Genomic DNA, 18,422 nt, shown 5'->3' with positions numbered 1-18,422 from the left:
CAGGAAGCAACTCGTGCACATGGGTAGTTTTGACTGGTTAGCAAAGAAGGATGTTTCGTAGGATTTTACACACCGCGCTCACTGGTATGTCCAATGTTCGGGCAATTCTCCGTGTACTACACGTTTGGACACTACCACTCGTCTCCTTCTGCACTGCTGCGGCCACTGCTTCCACTAACGTCGAATCAATTCGTTTCCTCTCTATGCCAAGCTGCACACCAAAAGAACGAGTCTTTTCGAATTTCTGAATCATTTTCTCCAGACCTACGGCAGTCATCGGACCATTGCCTTTTTTCAAACCCTTTAGTGTCCGGTACTTCTGCAGAGCGACTTGTGCACAGTCATCATTTTTGTAATATAGCTTTACAAGCACTGCGCGATCCTGCGTTGAGACAGTCATGGCGAACATCGCAGACGCGAAAGGAGGAAAAGCCGTGTACCCTGCGTGTTTATACCAACTTCATTGGGTCGTGCCCATGACAGGTGTTTTCATTTATGTCTTCTGACACATACAGCGCCATCTATTGATCAATTTTCACACTATTTTTTTCTTCTCCCATACGTTTTCCCCCTTTTCCGATAATATTCCACTAACGTCGAATCAATTCGTTTCCTCTCTATGCCAAGCTGCACACCAAAAGAACGAGTCTTTTCGAATTTCTGAATCATTTTCTCCAGACCCACGGCAGTCATCGGACCATTGCCTTTTTTCAAACCCTTTAGTGTCCGGTACGTCTGCAGAGCGACTTGTGCACAGTCATCATTTTTGTAATATAGCTTTACAAGCACTGCGCGATCCTGCGTTGAGACAGTCATGGCGAACATCGCAGACGCGAAAGGAGGAAAAGCCGTGTACCCTGCGTGTTTATACCAACTTCATTGGGTCGTGCCCATGACAGGTGTTTTCATTTATGTCTTCTGACACATACAGCGCCATCTATTGATCAATTTTCACACTATTTTTTTCTTCTCCCATACGTTTTCCCCCTTTTCCGATAATATTCCGTTGCAATCTGACGTCACTCCGACCAGTGGTGTTACTTCTACAGCGTTTTGATTGGTTGGTTGGTTGGTTGGTTGTTTTGGGGAAGGAGACCAGGCAGCGAGGTCATCGGTCTCATCGGTTTAGGGAAGGACGGAGAAGGAAGTCGGCCGTGCCCTTTCAAAGGAACCATCCCGGCATTTGCCTGGAGCGATTTAGGGAAAATTCAGGATGGCCGGACGCGGGATTGAACCGTCGTCCTCCCGAATGCGAGTCCAGTGTCTAACCACTGCGCCACCTCGCTCGGTCAGCGTTTTGAAAGTTTAATTAGAATCACCCTGTACATTATCTCTTTTCAGCATAAACTTTGCCTTTTCTTTTTCAGCCATGAATAACTGCATGAATTTCTGCTTCATAAGGTTAATTGCCTCCGTTCTTATTAATGGCGTACGGAAATTTTTACAGTCTCTAGATCTTCCAAATGGTGATCACCCTTTAGCAGTGCGAATAGATACTTAGTACTAGAAGACAATTCTATTTTTCATCTTGGATATTATACGATCACTGTCATTTGTATCAAACGATCAGCTGATTCCAGCGATGTCACACAGGGAGATGCCGTAGAATTACGACGACAGAAATAATGCTTGAAACTGGCACACCTCCGAAATCAGATGATAGTGTGATATAAGTGAGAATGATTGTATAACAGCCTAGGTGGAAAATGGAGCGGTCTTTTAATAACTTTGTGGTTATGGCATCCACTATGAACGTTATTATCGCTTGTTGTAGATCAGGGACGTATGACAGGTGAGGCAAACCATTGTACTCTTGTAGTCTCAGCAGAGGTTTGCCGAATCCTGTACTGTCTAGCACTGCCATTTCCGGAGTTTGGATTAGCAACTTCAGACAAAACTATAGGAAGCTGATATATTGCGGACAACTCGCCGTTTGTCCCTTTTCCAAACGCTTATCGTGCTTATATGCTTTTAATCGCAAAAATTACTTGACATCACTTTCCTTGCAAAATATGCAGTATTTATTTTTAATTATTTATTTATTTGCCTTTGGCAAGATTCTTGCCGCGAACGCAGCAGTCGTATGTTATGTTTACCTTCAAACCAATGAAAGTGTCATCTCTTGTTACAAAGCTTCTCACTGACTCCTCCTTTTCGATTTTGAAACGATTCAAGACGTTGAAGAGAGCTGTTTACCTTGTTTCTATATTATTTCTGATCAACATTCGCGTGACCGATCGGGCACGGCTCACTTAATCAGTAATCGTGGTCGCTGTAGCACCAGACCTCCTGGAGTTCACTTACTGACCTGTCTGGGCAACGTCCTCCTTCCCACAACTCTCGTACAGTGTCGAAAATAGCTGAGCTAGCATCCACTGCATCATCTTCAAAAAAACGTTCTTCAGCCTGTTATGGTTGCCAGTGGAGTTTCATTGTCAGAATTCAGTGATTCTAACAGAATATATTCTTTACTGGGCACATCAGCAGTGACAATTATCTCAAACGTTGCAGTCTTGCTAACAGAACACGCAAATATTAGAAAGTGTGCTGAATAGGGCTACAACAAAAACACTAAATGCTGCTTTTCGGAGTTTCGGCGCCCTGTAACTGTGAACACTGCACTGCCATCACCCGAAGACGATATACAGTTATGGGACTTATACAGTGCTATCCGGCGGCAAACCCGCCAAGTGTATTTGCAAAAGCATTTAAGCAGCCTGTTATATACTAACAAAGTGACATAAATTACTGCTGATATCTTGTACTGAGCCGAAAACATTCCCTGCTGCGATGTTTAGTTCAGGGAGAATTATATAGGATGGCCCCTACGACACGAAAGCGGCCGACAAAATTATGGAACACCACTACTAGACAAGAATTGAGAATCAGATCGCCTAGAAATAACTTCGGAGTTATTTAATGAAACGTCGAGGTATTTAAATCTGTGTATGGCAACTGGAAGGACGAGTGGAAAAAAAAGAATAAATAAAAGAAAAGAACACTTCTCAGTTTGACTCAGAGCTAAATTTATAATAATTATCACCTGTAAAAGTACAAGGTGCACACAGTAGCATCACCATAAAAAACAGTTTACATTTGTACGCAGTCTGACCAAACCAGAGAAAACACAGAACGATGTCAACGTAATTTCAAAACGGTTCAAATGCCTCTGAGCACTGTGGGACTTAACTTCTGAGGTCATCAGTCCCCTAGAAGACAATCGGGAGTCGATGCAGACTCACACAGCTGACTCATGAACGATCGGCGAGCCAAAATGTGTCGTCCGGTAGGACGATCGACCGACGATCCTCCAAGACAGTGGCCCGGCTCAAGTAATGCGTGGCTGCAATGGTCAGGGGAGCCATTTCGACGCAGACCTCACTGCTCCAACCCGACTGCACTAGTGCCACATTGCAACTCCCCTACTGGCAGGTCCGGACTGCCCTCCAGACGCGTTCCAACTGACTGGCAGACCCGAACTCGCGAGCCGGACTCGCAATCCGAACTCCGACCAACTCACCTACAACAGACAACGATCGGAGAGTAATAGCAGTCGAGCAAAGATACTACGAGAGGGGACATATCGATACGCGGTGCTAGCGCCGCTCACGATCAAGCAAAGCAGCAACTCAGTGACAGTAGTAATTTAAATTAACGTAGTGAGGTGGAAGTACGTTAAAAACAGGGTGTAAAAATACATGATGGCCAGCACATGAGCCACGCACGGCTCAGATAGTCTACTCTTCCAATGTTTTGGAGAGGGTAAGTAGTGTTACTCCTCGCACCATGATGCGTGTGTGTGTGTGAGTGCGAGGCCCGGGGGCATCAGGTATGACACCAGCTCACGGCTTGCAGTGACGGAGATAAGTCCCACGGCACAACGTTACGGCACCGATATCCTGCGTGAAACAGTGGAAGATATTGGTTTGGTATATTTGACCAGTTGAAGCCCGATGTTGCTAAATACGCTGTTTAACGTGGTGTGAGAATTTTTAATTAACGTGGCAGTTGTTAACACACAATATCCACACCTTCCGCAAACATGTTTTTCATTTCGCTTGCCACCACACTGGTACATCCCTACAGCGAAACGTAGGCCTATGTCGTATTTTACCTGTATGATGTCGCTGGTGTAGTTCTCTGCTCGTTCCCACGATCCCATTCTCACTGCTGGGTATCCGGTACCCAAGAAGGGACCTGCAACACAAAAGAACGTCGTCAGTGGCCGTCAAGTCTGAGGCAAAAGGAATGCCACTTCCTTTAAATTATTTATGTCACAGAATTATTAACGTATTATTACATTTAGATTAATGTGACGAAATAAAGAAATAATTTTCTGACAGTGAGTCCTGTAAAATAAAACGCAGAAGTTCACGACATAGAAATAATGCTGCTGAAGAATACAGATTTCGCGATGTACTGGTTATGACTCGAATGCTAAAGCGGTTTCTTTCTTCTAGTTTATAAAAAGTTTACATATTTTTCATGGCGTATTTAATGAAGGTTAAGACATTTACTTATACTTTGCACTACATCTAAGCAATTTTGAATTGAATATGTACATAAAATATTCAAAAATAGCTACTCTTAAAAGCTCCGAGGGATGAAAAATTGCTTAAGGTAAGACAGTAGCGGTATTAAACTATTAGTCTGATGTAGTGAACTGTATGTCAGAGTCGGTGAAGAAAATGAAACAACAATAATAATATTAAGAGTAGTTGGTGACACGTTGTTGCTACGATAACAACACAACATTTCCAGTATTCAAACAGGACGTGCGTCTGTTGATGTGGGATGGTCAGACTTCCTGCGGTTTGACAAACAATTTTAAAAGTAGCTGAACCGATAACGAAGAGATCTACTCCTGTTTCCACAGATGTGCCACGCACCTGATTCTGTTCAGCCCTCCATAAACATGGCCCCACATAAAGTAGTTCAGGCATAAAATCTGTTCAACAGGGCTAATCTACATGTTCTCCAAACCCTGAAGTAGTAACACAGTACAACAAACCTATTGTTCCTTTTCGAAAGTAATTTCTTACGATGTACTTAATTACGCCTCTGCCTGCAAACGTAGGTTTTACAAGTCTTTTTGCACTGCATTTAACACATTCGTAAACTATTTAAAATGCTCAGAAACAGTTTTGCACCAGCGGAATATCTGCGAACATGTGCTGATTGAAGTTCAGATGTAGCATAGAGTGAAAGGACAAGCCTTACTAGATTAAAATTAAATTAGTGTGTGTTAATAACAAACCAAGAATCAAAATAAATGTCGTCCTTCCAAAAAAGGAAAAAGCAGATACATGCGTACCTTTTAAATAGAAATCTTCTGCTGGATACATTAAGTATCATTTTGCTCCCTTTGTGAACAGTAACGATCTTGATTGTGATCGTCTTTAGTATGCTATCCACAGGGTGTCTGAAACGTCGCTATTTACGCCAGTCCCACCCAACGACGGTGGTTCTGCTGCCGTCATCCGATGAGTAAGGAGGCTTTCTGAGACGGCGCAGTGCATGTTTCAGGTGGTGACCAGTTTGGTGTAAGTCAGTAGATACCGCAGGCCATTCCATTCTACTGATTGCTAAGGTGTGGAGGAAGAAGATGTGGGGATGGGAGCATGTGATCAAACATTATTCTTGAAAGACGAACCCATCACCGACTGCGCAGGGTTAGACGCTAGTTTGGAGGATATTGTCGCTGTACTGTACATACCTCACACTAGTCACGGCAAGTATAAGAGTCATCCTACATACATTCTTGATACTGGTCCGAAACACATACCTGGCCGCCTCCGCGGTCTCCAATGAAGATCATCATGCGTCACACAAACCCTGCACTTACCGGTGGCGAGGGTCCACTACCATTAACACAGACACTGTAAGATCAACACCGCGTATTTGCCAACTGCCGACATGCGCTTCTCAGTAATTTGTAATGAATGGGTCTCATGATGACCTAAATTGGAAATTTGTCGTAAGGTCTTAAGGGAGCAAACTGCTGAGGTCATCGGTCCCTAAGCTTACGCACTACTTCATCTAACTGAAACTAACTTACGCTAAGGACAACACACACATCCATGCCCGAGGGAGGACTCGAACCTCCGACGGGAGGGGGGAGGGGGGGGTGGGGGTGGGGGGGGCAACCACGCGGACCGTGACAAAGCGCCCTAAACCTCGCGGCTCCCCCGCGCGGCTGACCTATACAAGAGTCGAATCCGTGTATGTAATAAAATAAGAAAGGTATCTAGACGGTGTTTGCCTTTCCATACATTGGAAGATGGCACGATATCCGGTGGACTTCAGGTCTTCAATTACGAAATTGATACTTTCAACCCAGGTAGTTCGCTACCCACCTTCCTCCGGACTTCTCGTGGTCGTGCGGTAGCGTTCTCGCTTCTCACACCCGGGTTCCCTGGTTCGATTCCCGGCGGGGTCAGTGATTTTCTCTGCCTCGTGATGGCTGGGTGTTGTGTGATGTCCTTAGGTTAGTTAGGTTTAAGTAGTTCTCAGTTCTAGGGGACTGATGACCATAGATGTTAAGTCCCATAGTGCTCAGAGCCACCATTCCTCCGGATTATGGTGGTGAGAGAGGCGTTTTTATTGTTTACTGTTGTTCGTAGTGTGCGCCTACAGAGCAAACTGATCGTGTTGCTGGTGTGGAGACAGTCGCGTACCGTGTGTGTTGTTGTAGTTTCCTCCAAAAAGGGTAGGCGCAAGTTCTGTCTCATTCTCTTCCGGGCACCTGCGAGCTGCAGTATGTGGATCGCGGTTATCAGCTGGTGTTTCTGACTGTGAGTGACCACTGCGAGGCAGATCCTTAGCGTTTTGTGTCTCATAACAGTGTTGGAATGTTGTGATGACGCCACATTACTGTACGGCAATTCGTCAGTTAATTTCCCATGCGAGATAATGGGGTTAAACTTTGAAATAATTCTACGACTGGAGACATGCCGTATTCTGTGCAACATCTCTGAGCATGTAGCTTTACTTTTAGCATCATTACACAACAGGCTATACGTAGCGATTTGTTGCTGCCAAGAAAAGAACTAACTAAGAGATTTCAGACCAAAAAAATCATACACTACGCATGAGAGCGGCTGAGAACTTTCATGAGCTTGTTTATTTGGCATCAGTTTACAAAACATTAGTACCTCTGAATTTACGAAAACATGCATTTGACAGATATTTCGTGTATAAAACTGCGACAGGGAGCTAGGCATACTCCGAAATCCAGGATCTCAATTACTATGAGAAAAATAATCTGAAAAAAGGACGTTTCGTTCGCGGAGACAGTGATTTACTTTTTTATTTTTGATTCAATACTTTTTAGGATACAATCATTACCAATTTGGCCTTCAAAGAGCACCTTCAATTGCTAAGGGCGGCACTTGATGAACAAGTCTTCATGCGTCGACAGTCATAAACACTTGTTCATCAAGTGGCACCCATAGCATATGAAGATGACCTTTGAAGGTCGAAACTGGTCATGACTGTATCATAAAAAGTGATTAAGAGAAAAATAAAAAATAACACCTTAGAAGAAGAATCGACTTACAGCCCTCACCAAAGTAGGCCTGCTACAGGTCCAGTGCGTTCGTTCACAATACAACAGGTCCGGCGCTTTCGTTCACAACACACCAGTGCAGGCTTTCAGCATAGGGTCCACTTACCGTAGCAGGCCTCTGTGTAGAGGATGAAGAGGTCGCTGTGCCTCCAATGCAGCTCATCCAGCATGCTGGGGTCGGTGACGTTATTCCCATACCAGTGCAGCGACACGCCGCTCGTCAGCCGGCGCGCCGCCTCGCCCTCCAGGATCTGCAGGGCACGCGGACGGTTCTGACACACTACCGCAACACACCTCTTTCTACCATATGGCGACAGTTTAGCAGTTCTGAAGTTGCTGTGAGCTGGGCGTTAGGGAGACACCCCCCCCCCCCCCCCCATGCCCCATTTTCTGTCTCACTCATTTGTCCATTGGAAACAAGATTGCCTTATAATGTGAAGACTCGGGAACCTGTAATGGAGGTGAGGTTAAAGTCCAGAAACCGAAGTGGCTTCTAAACGGTAGAATATTCGCAGGGAAATGAAACTAATTTAAAGTGCAAAAAATCATTCTAATTATTATATCGAAAACAAAAGAGATAGCGCCAAGGAAATTTCTAAAATACGTTCTGCATAACCATCTATAACTGTATGTTTCTACAAAACATAAGGTCCAACATAGGGATTGGAGATTAATTTAAAAGTATTCAAAGAGACGAGTGGACATCACCCAGCCTGTAGCAACTCTGTACCTCAACCAGCATGCAGGGCCATCGACAATGGTACGCCAGAGGTGGTGTATTCTGGTGGAATTCAGTACAGATAGACGCAGCAATCACGATGACGTGGAGTGGATAGAAGAAAAGCTCTAAATTTGTTCCACTAGCGCAAGTCTGCGAGGACAGCAGTCAGGAGTATAATGTATCAGTATCCAAACCACCAGTGGAAGAACTTTCTCAGAGGTACATAATTCAACACTTTAAAGATACGTCAGTAAATTTACTTTGGTGCATGTGTAATCCAGGTTATAAGGGTTTTAGACGATGTTGCTGCCACGATATGTCAAATGAACGGCGTATAAGCGATGCGAGAGAAATATTTAACCTCAACCATTAAGTTTCAATAGGTATTCCAATTCTGGTCTATATTGGTCCTCATCGAACCATCAAACAGCTAGTTTCAGCATTTTTTCCTGTGCACGTCACTTGAGTTTGTGATTATAAAGCTGTCAAACAGTTGGCATTCCGTAGTTTCGTTCATTAATGGCACATGGATTACTATCTCGACGCAATGTTATACTCTACGAAGCATTCATTAAATAAAAATGAGTAATAGAATTATCACGCGGTTTATGCATTCAAAAGTATATATCAATCTCCTGAAGGCAACAGTTTGATCAACCAACTACACGAAAAGGAAACCACATGCTTTTACGTAATTCCTTGTGACATTTGTTGCTAATAAGGGATGTTAGCCTTGTGTGACTAGTGGGCTTGGTCTGAGGAAGGGAGAAGCCAGTGAAGTGCAGGGTAGTGTTCTACAAGACGTACTTTACACCCATACTGAGATACTCAACGAAGACCTGGACAATGAAAGAAGAGGGGAGAGTAGAAACCAAGCAAGTGAAACAAAAAAAAACTAAGAAGTATTTTACGAAACGCGAGGTGAGACAGAGTAAGAAGCGAAACTGTTAGGAACGAAACTGATGCAGAAAAGCTGAATGAGAGAACTGAGAACAACAGGTTAAAATGGTGGGGACATGTAGAGAGAACGGAAGACGGAAGAGTACCAAAAAGAATGATGGAGGACAAGTTTCAGGGTAAGAGGTTAAGTAGGTTAAGAGGGAGAGCTAGAGCGAGACAGATTGACTCAATAAAGACGAGTTTAAGAAGGAGTCTAGACTGGAACAAAACAGTTAGAGAAAAAGAACTGTGGAAAGACAGAGGAAAATGCAAAACTACCGTTAATATCCCAGTGCGACCTGATCCTAGGTAAGGGGAAACGAAGACAATGCTGAAGTGGTCAAAATTTGAAAATGGCAGTAGTTATGTGAGTATGATACTAAGATTTAAAATCGATTTCCTTTCTTGATAGCTGTCGCATTGGCATAGAAAGGAGTAAATTATGCACTCACAAAACTTTATCATCAGCACCTAGGTGAGTTACAGATGCAGGAAGTCAATAAAAGTAATTAAAAAAAGAATTCTGTAGTGATTTTTTGTCAACTTCAATTACTGATGACTTTGTGAATAGATAGTGTGTGTGTGTGTGTGTGTGTGCGTCTGTAAAAGATACAAAGAAAGTGAGCTTGACAGCGTGTGCTTCAGCCGATAATTTCAGATGCGGAATAGGTATTGATGCAAACGGTTAGTTTTATAGTCACTGAAATATTCTATTATTTTTGTAAATATTGTGACCGTTCCTCATCACAGCAAGATATCGCGAGAATGTTGCAAGAAATACACAATTTATTTTGGCTCTGTCGTGATGAAACAGGACTAGCACATCTGCGATAAGTATGGGATGAAAAATGGATTAAATACATAACTGGCCATTAAAATTGCTACACCATGAAGATGTGCTACAGACGTGAAATTTAACCGAAAGGAAGAAGATGCTGTGATATGCAAATGATTAGCTTCTCAGAGCATTCATACAAGGTTGGCGCCGGTGGCGACACCTACAACGTGCTGACATCAGGAAAGTTTCCAACCGATTTCTCATACACAAACAGCAGTTGACCGGCGTTGCCTGGTGAAACGTTGTGTGATGCCTCGTGTAAGGAGGAGAAATGCGTACCATCACGTTTCCGACTTTGATAAAGGTCGGATTGTAGCCGATCACGATTGCGGTTTATCGTATCGCGACATTGCTGCTCGCGTTGGTCGAGATCCAATGCCTGTTAACAGACTATGGATCCGGTGGGTGCAGGAGGGTAATACGCAACGCCGTGCTGGATCCCAACGGCCTCGTATCACTAGCAGTCGAGATGACAGGCATCTTATCCGCATGGGTATAACGGATCGTGCAACCACGTCTCGATCCCTGAGTCAACAGATGAGGACGTGTACAAGACAACAATCATCTGCACGAACAGTGGACGTTACATTTCAGATGAGTTACGACCCCTGGCTCTACCCTTCGTTCAATCCCTGCGAAACCATACATTTCAGCAGGATAATGCATGACTGCATGTTGCGGGTCCTGTACAGGTCTTTCTGGATACAGAAAATGTTCGACTGCTGCCCTGGCCAGCACATTCTCGAGATTTCTCACCAATTGAAAATGTCTGGTCAATGGTGGCCGAGCAACTGGCTCGTCACACTACGCCAGTCACTACTCTTGATGAACTGTGGTATCGTGTTGAAGCTGCATGGGCAACTGTACCTGTACACGCCGTCCAAGCTATGTTTGACTCAATGCCCAGGCATATCAAGGCCGTTATTACGGCCGGTGGTTGTTGTTCTGGGTACTGATTTCTCAGGATCTATGCATCCAAACTGCGTGAAACATGACAGTTGTAGTATAATATATTTGTTCAATGAATAACCGTTTATATTGTGCATTTCTTCTTGATGTAGCAATTTTAATGGCCAGTAGTATATATTCTGAAGTGTCTCTCATTACAAAATTGTTCAAGAAGCATGGCATAATATACACAGAGTTAGGAGTTCTAGTGAAGACGTCTTGGTGGCTTAGCAACTCGTGGAGTCTTCAGTACGAGGTAATATTCTTACGCATATGAAGTAGTCATTGTGAATCAGATGCACCTCTGGTACATAGTTCCAAACTTCCAAATTAAAATTTAATTTTAAATTTCAACCCCAGTGTACTCCTGTTGTACTAGTACGTGTTGCTTGTAGGCCTGTATGACGTCCGTTATATCCGACATAATCTTTATCGTCATTTGTAGAGACGTAACCAAAGGTACTGCCACGGGAGACGGAGAGAGGCTCACCTCTGCGGACCAGTGCAAAAAGTCGCGATTGTCCTCCCCGATGATGATTTCTGTGTCGGCCAGATCGGAGTAGCGGCGCAGCGTGGGGCCCAGGAAGTCTTGGAGGAAGCGGCGCAGCCACTGCGGACTCCAGCCCATGCTGTTGAGGCCGTTGGTGACGACGGCGCCGGACGTGGGCTCGTTCTGCAGCGACACGGCCCACACGTCCACGCCGCGCCTCGCGTACTCCTTCAGGAACCTGCAGGCGACACGTGGCCCTCACAGTGGTTGTCGTCGTTCTGACAAAATCTGTCAGCCTATCCATTTACTCATTGCTTTGATTTTAACTGTCGGGCAGTGCAGTCCTCGTCATAAGCATGGCTAAATGGGATTGGCACCTGCTGTTGTGTCCAGAGCGGTCGTACTCAGTTCGCGGATGCGTTCTCGAGTGGAGCAAAAGTGAGGACATCACCCAACCCCACTTCGCGAACGAGGCCCTGCAGCTACCTCGAAAGCAGGGAGTGACGCGACACGCCTCGGACGAACAGCTGCGCTGGCCGGGCAGATGACAGTTACACAGGACTGTTTACTGGCGCCCCATAAATTATGTGCTGTATCATTCTCCTCTTATGTAATTCATAGTACTTCAGAGCCTTACACTGTCTTTAGCAATTAATATTACTATTTACAACGTTGACCAGGTATCATGTTCCACTGTGTTGCACTAATTAAGACGAAAACAACAAAGTTCCCATTTTCCTATTTTCAGCCGATCAAGATATGCATACGAAGTGGATATCTGAGATCAAGAGGAATAATTTCGTTCTTAGCATTCTATGGCAAGTAATTTTGGTTTTAAGCATTTGTCGATGCTCCCATATGTGGCAGTGGAAGTTCGATTCATAGTACGAGTTATGGCAGTGAGAGTACTGCATATTTTTCTTTATGTCATAAGATTATCATTTGCATTTTTTTGAAATGCTACAAAATTTTGGCTGTAACAACAGTTCCCATAAACAAACTGTATCTCATAAAAACTGTTGTACAGTCTAAACATTCTAATTGTCTTCCACACCTCTCCACATCAGCCGGCCACTGTGGCCGAGCGGCTCTAGGCGCTTCAGTCCGAAGCTGTGCTGCTGCTGCGGTCGCAGGTTCGAATCCTGCCTCCGGCATGGATGTGTGTGATGTCCTTAGGTTAGTTAGGTTTAAGTAGTTCTAAGTCTAGGGGCTAATGACCTCAGATGTTAAGTCCCATAGTGCTCAGAGCCATTTGAACCATCTCCACATCAATGCCAGTCGTCTCGATTGTGTTGCAGCCAATGCGATTAGGTGGAATCCTATGACATTCGCCAGTACAATTGTGGACATACAGTGTGTAGCAAGTCTCATCAGTTTGCTTATAACTCCTGAAGAATGGAAAGTGAGTAGGTGAAGAAATACTAATAACACAAAACTGAAAACTGTTTCAAAATGATGTATTTTAAACAGAGAAACTGAAAAAAGTTGTGCATAATTTTTGTTGCTTTACTTTGAAGTCTCCTACAATATATTTTTTCGTGTCACAAGGTTCAGTAGTTTGAGGACCACTGTAATGGAATTACGTACATGTCTTGGTTACCATAGTCGCCTGATTTCAAACCGACTGAACATATGTGGGACACTGTTAGGTGCCAACTCTACGTCCACAAATCACCGGTCACTGGTAACTTATTGTGTGACCTTTGTGCAGACATCTGTTGCTACCTACCATCGGATATTTACGAAGAAAACGAACAGCACATTCCATACGCTGCAATCGCAGTCAATACATTTTTATTGTTCCAAGATTCCCAGTTTCAACAGTCATGCTGGCATCATTTCATCTAAAGGACAGCATAAGATAATATGAAGGGTTGGAAATGCAATTATTTTCACCGATTATGTAAAAAACTAAATTTCACATACCTTATGGAACTTGTTATAAAATGTTCATGTTACATTACAAGAAGTGAAAGCGTAAACGGATGAGATAGGGGGGGGGGTGAAAAAATGAGCAAAGCTGAACTTATTTCAGTACTCACCTAATTCAGATGCAAGTGTTACTGGGTACGAGGTGTCAGTTAAAGCTGAATCGATATTATATACAGAGTGAAGAAAAATTCGAGCACTCGAACTTCCCAGCGCGGTTCCTTAACACTAGCAGCACAAAAATGTCTCTCACAAAATTTCGCCCTGCGCGTGTATCCTACAGTAAACGGATGGATGTTAAAGATGGGCAGTCTGGCAACATTTCAATCAAAAAATGGTTCAAATGGCTCTGAGCACTATGGGACTCAACTGCTGTGGTCATTATTTCCCTAGAACTTAGAACTACTTAAACCTAACTAACCTAAGGACATCACACACATCCATGCCCTAGGCAGGATTCGAACCTGCGACCGTAGCAGTCGCACGGTTCCGGACTGCGCGCCTAGACCGCCGAGACCACCGCGGCCGGCTGCGCAACAGTACAATCACATGTACGAAATTACCTGTGTTAGTGTCCGGAGCTCGTGGTCTTGCGGTAGCGTTCTCGCTTCCAGCTCACGGGGTCCCGGGTTCGATTCCCAGCGGGGCCAGGGATTTTTCTCTGCCTCGTGATGACTGGGTGTTGTGTGTTCTTCATCATCGTCATTGACTCGCAAGTCGCCGAAGTGGCGTCATCTAAAAAGGACTTGCAATACGGCGGCCAAAGTTCCCCCCGCATAGAGCCTTCCGGCCAACAGTGCCATACGATTATTTCATTTATAGCTGTGTCAGTATATCGGGCTAGTGCTGCACAGGTTTTGCAGTGAATATCATTTTGGGTTAGCATGCAGGAGGTCAAGGGTTCGATATTCTTAACGTAGCCTGCGCGGTACGTTATCTGGTGTCTTAATCGTCAAAAAATGGTTCAAATGGCTCTGAGCACTACGCGACTTAACATCTGAGGTCATCAGTCCCCCACAACTTAGAACTACTTAAACCTAACTAACCGAAGGACATCAGACACATCGATGCCTGAGGCAGGATTTGAACCTGCGAGCGTAGCGGTCGCGCGGTTCCAGACTGAAGCGCCTAGAACCGCACGGCCACTCCGGCCGGCTCTTAATCGTCGTACGGTGATGATTACAGTGCGTCGTCTACAAAGCATTTGCTCTCACACACTGCGAACACGGAAATGGGTGTACAGCCGTTTTCACTGGTCAGCTTTTAAAGAAGCCCTTTGCACGTCGTGTACACGAATTATTTCACACCACTGCATCTACTCTACTGCAAATCTGTTTCCTGTGTACCCTCCCCCAGTGGTCCAATCGATTAGTACCACCTATTATTCTTGCCGCGATCAGATTCATTACATTTCGTTACGGCCTTATATCACCAATAGGGCTAGCAAAGTGATTTGATTTCCAAACATGTACTATATAAATGTCGGATACGTGTTGCTTAATAAACGTGTTCAGTACAGTACAACATGGGAGAAGGAAACTGACAAACAGAAACAGATACGCCTCGACCGCGATTCGAGCCCTCGACCTCCTGCACGCTAACCCAAAACGCCACCCACGGCACCAGCTGCACAGCACTACTGCTGTATGCAGACAGAGATAGTCACCGCACATGTGATTACAGGGTTATCAGACTGCCAATCTTTAACGTTCATTTGCTGCCGGAAATATAGGTAGGCAGTCATTTTGTGAGAGACATTTTTGTATTGCTAGTAGGCGAGGAATTTCACTGTGAAGTGCGAGTGCGCGAATTATCCTTCACCCTGTATACTCTAAAAAGTAATATAAGCGGCTACAGTAATATTAAAGATATGAATGTATTGTAATAGTGGGTATGTGAATAGGTCATACAGCACGTAGAGGATGTCTTCTCTTCCGCAATTTTCTACGTTTTGTCAGGCGGCACTGCTAATTCTTATATTGTGCAGTCTATGAGATCCACGTTCATTTCTGACACTCCGCTCTTCGTTGCTTGTAACTCTAGCACGCTGATAGTTAGCTTGTACTGCGCCTGCCATCCAGTGGCGAGGTCGGTAACTTTGTAGCGAGTCTGCCGCTTCTATGCCAACACTCCTCCGGCAGCGTTGTGCTGTGCAGCAAGCTTGCTCGTCATGTTCGCCCCCTAATACGCATGGCTCACCGGCCATTGGACCGTCTTCTCCTGTGCGGATGCACAAACAGTGCCCGAACTCTTACGGGAATCGGCAGTAATGCCGAGAGTAATGAGTATAATGGGCAGGGACACTGTGAATATGTGTGTGTGGCCTTCAGTCCAGAGGATGGTTTGATGCAGCTTTCCATGCTACTCTATCCTGTGCAAGTTTCTTCATCTCCCAGTACCTACTGCAACCTACATCCTTCTGAATCTGTTTAGTGTATTCATCTGTTGGTGTCCCTCTACGACTTTTACCCTCCAAGCTGCCCTCTAATACTAAATTGGTGATCCCTTAATGCCTCAAAACATGTCCTACCAACCGATCCCTTCTTCTAATCAAGTTGTGCTACAAATTTCGCTTCTCTCCAGTTCTATTCAATACCTCCTCATTAGTTATGTGATCTACCCATCTAATCTTCAGCATTCTTCTGTAGCACCACTGCTTCCCTTTCATGCCGCTCGACTCTTGTAACCGCCACCTGGTTTCTGTACAAATTGTGTGTGTGTGTTAAATCTTATGGGACTGCTAAGGTCATCAGTCCCTAAGCGTACACACTACTTAACCTAAGTTATCCTAAGGGCAAACATACACTCCGCCGAAACCAGCCGCACAGTCCATGACTGCAGCGCCTTAGACCGCTCAGCTACGTACAAATTGTAAATAGGCTTTCGCTCCCTGTATTTTACCCCTGCCACCTTCAGAATTTGAAAGAGAGTATTCCAGTCAATACTGGCAAAAGCTTTCTCTAAGTCTACAAATGCTAGAAACGTAGGTTTGCCTTTCCTTAATCTATTTTCTAAGATACGTCGTAGGGTCAGTATTGCCGCATGTGTTCCAATATTTCTACGGAATCCAAACTGATCTTCCTCGAGGTCGGTTTCCACCAGTTTTTCCATTCGTCTGTAAAGAACTCGCGTTAGTATTTTGTAGCTGTGACTTATTAAACTGATAGTTTGGTAGTTTTCACATCTGTCAACACCTGCTTTCTTTGGGATTGGAATTATTATATTCTTCTTTAAGTCTGAGGGTACTTCAACTGTCTCATATATCTTCCTCACCAGATGGTAGAGTTTTGTCAGGACTGGCTCTCCCAAGGCCGTCAGTAGTTCTAAAGGAATGTAGTCTACTACCGGAGCCTTGTTTCGGCTCATGTCTTTCAGTGCTCTGTCAAACTCTTCACGCAGTATCGTATGTCCCATTTCATCTTCATCTACATCCTCTTCCATTTCCATAATATTGTCCTCAAGTACATCGCCCTTGTATAGACCCTCTATATAGTCCTTCCATATTTCTGCTTTCCCTTCTTTCCTTAGAACTGGGTTTCCATCTGAGATCTTGATATTCATACAAGTGGTTCTCTTTTCTCCAAAGGTCTCTTTAATTTTCCTGTAGGCAGTATCTATCTTACCCCTAGTGAGATAAGCCTCTACATCCTTACATTTGTCCTCTAGCGATCCCTGCTTAGCCATTTTGCACTTCCTGTCGATCTCATTTTTGAGACGTTTGTATTCGTTTTTGCCTGCTTCATTTACTGCATTTTTGTATTTTCTCCTTTCATCAATTAAATTCAATATTTCTTCTGTTAGCCAAGGATTTCTACTACCCCTCGTCTTTTTACCTACTTGATCCACTGCTGCCTTCACTATTTCATTCATCAAAGCTACCCATTCTTCTTCTACTGTATTTCTTTCCCCCATTCCTGTCAATTGTTCCTTTATGCTCTCCCTGAAACTCTGTACAACCTCTGGTTCTTTCAGTTTATCCAGGCCCCATCTCCTTAAATTCCCACCTTTTTGCAATTTCTTCAATTTTAATCGGCAGTTCATAACCAATAGATTGTGATCAGAGTCCACATCTGCCCCTGGAAATGTCTTACAATTTAAAACCTGGTTCATAAATCTCTGTCGTACCATTATATAATCTATCTGATACCTTTTAGTATCTCCGGGATTCTTCCATGTATGCAACACGAAGAAGATATGTTCTCGAATTCCAATACATATCTAATTTTTTCCTGTGAACTATCTCTTTTATGGCTTTGACAATTAGCTCTCTTCCTTCCAGCAGTTCTTGTACGCGAGGTCATTCATGGATTTTAATTTACCTTTTATCTCCTGCATGCACTATCGTTGTAACACTCCACATCCGCGTAGGTGTACGCTACCAGATTTTCTGTTGCACATTCTTGCGGAATTTCCTTGTAGGGATTTACGTTTACGGCTGTTTCAAACGAGGGACCATTGAATGTTGTTATTGCGTTGGATTTATGCTCGGCAAGCGGTTTCTCTTTTCCTAGGTGAACCAGATCCAATCCAGCACATATAGATACAATGTAAACATACACTGTAAGCAGATACAGTTGCGAATGGAGCTTTATAAACATATTTTTCGTGTGTTCTTTAATATAGTAAACATGTTACAATCCACCATTTCCGACCATGAGACCCACATATAGCCACTTACCAGTTCTATTCAAAGTAAATGCTGATTCTTTACATTCTGCAACTGAAGTAAGATTTCACCATACACTGTGTTTAAAGTAAAAGGTAAGACTTTCCTGTACGTCTGCAATAGCTTTTTCGTTTTTCAATTTCACTTTATTCTACTTTTATGGCAGCCGTCTTCGCTATATAATCCAGTTTCGGTTTTTTGCCTAGATCTCTTACATTTACAGTTTTCCAACACAGTAACTACACTTAAAGGCGTAACCTCTGTTGGGGATTATTTAAGTCTGTACGATACGTTTACTCTTCGTCGTAAGACTTGTGGGATAAC

At 43.9% G+C, this 18,422-nt stretch overlaps 1 protein-coding gene across 1 annotated transcript in view; it reads right to left on the bottom strand.

Moving 5' to 3' along the window:
* Positions 1–18,422, bottom strand: part of LOC126335892 (lysosomal acid glucosylceramidase-like) — a 126,522-nt gene that overhangs the window by 27,284 nt on the left and 80,816 nt on the right. Inside the window, exons 6-8 of the mRNA XM_049999363.1 lie at positions 11,504–11,741; positions 7,674–7,818; positions 4,115–4,197 (exon numbers count right to left, since the gene is read on the bottom strand). Coding sequence (XP_049855320.1) covers positions 4,115–4,197; positions 7,674–7,818; positions 11,504–11,741 — 466 coding nt within the window. The remainder of the gene's footprint in view (positions 1–4,114; positions 4,198–7,673; positions 7,819–11,503; positions 11,742–18,422) is intronic.

The sequence above is a fragment of the Schistocerca gregaria genome, chromosome 2 (genome assembly GCF_023897955.1).
Source record: "Schistocerca gregaria isolate iqSchGreg1 chromosome 2, iqSchGreg1.2, whole genome shotgun sequence".
Classification (NCBI taxonomy): domain Eukaryota; kingdom Metazoa; phylum Arthropoda; class Insecta; order Orthoptera; family Acrididae; genus Schistocerca; species Schistocerca gregaria.
Note: the sequence above shows the minus strand (reverse complement) of the source record. Positions and strands in the feature narration are given on the sequence as shown.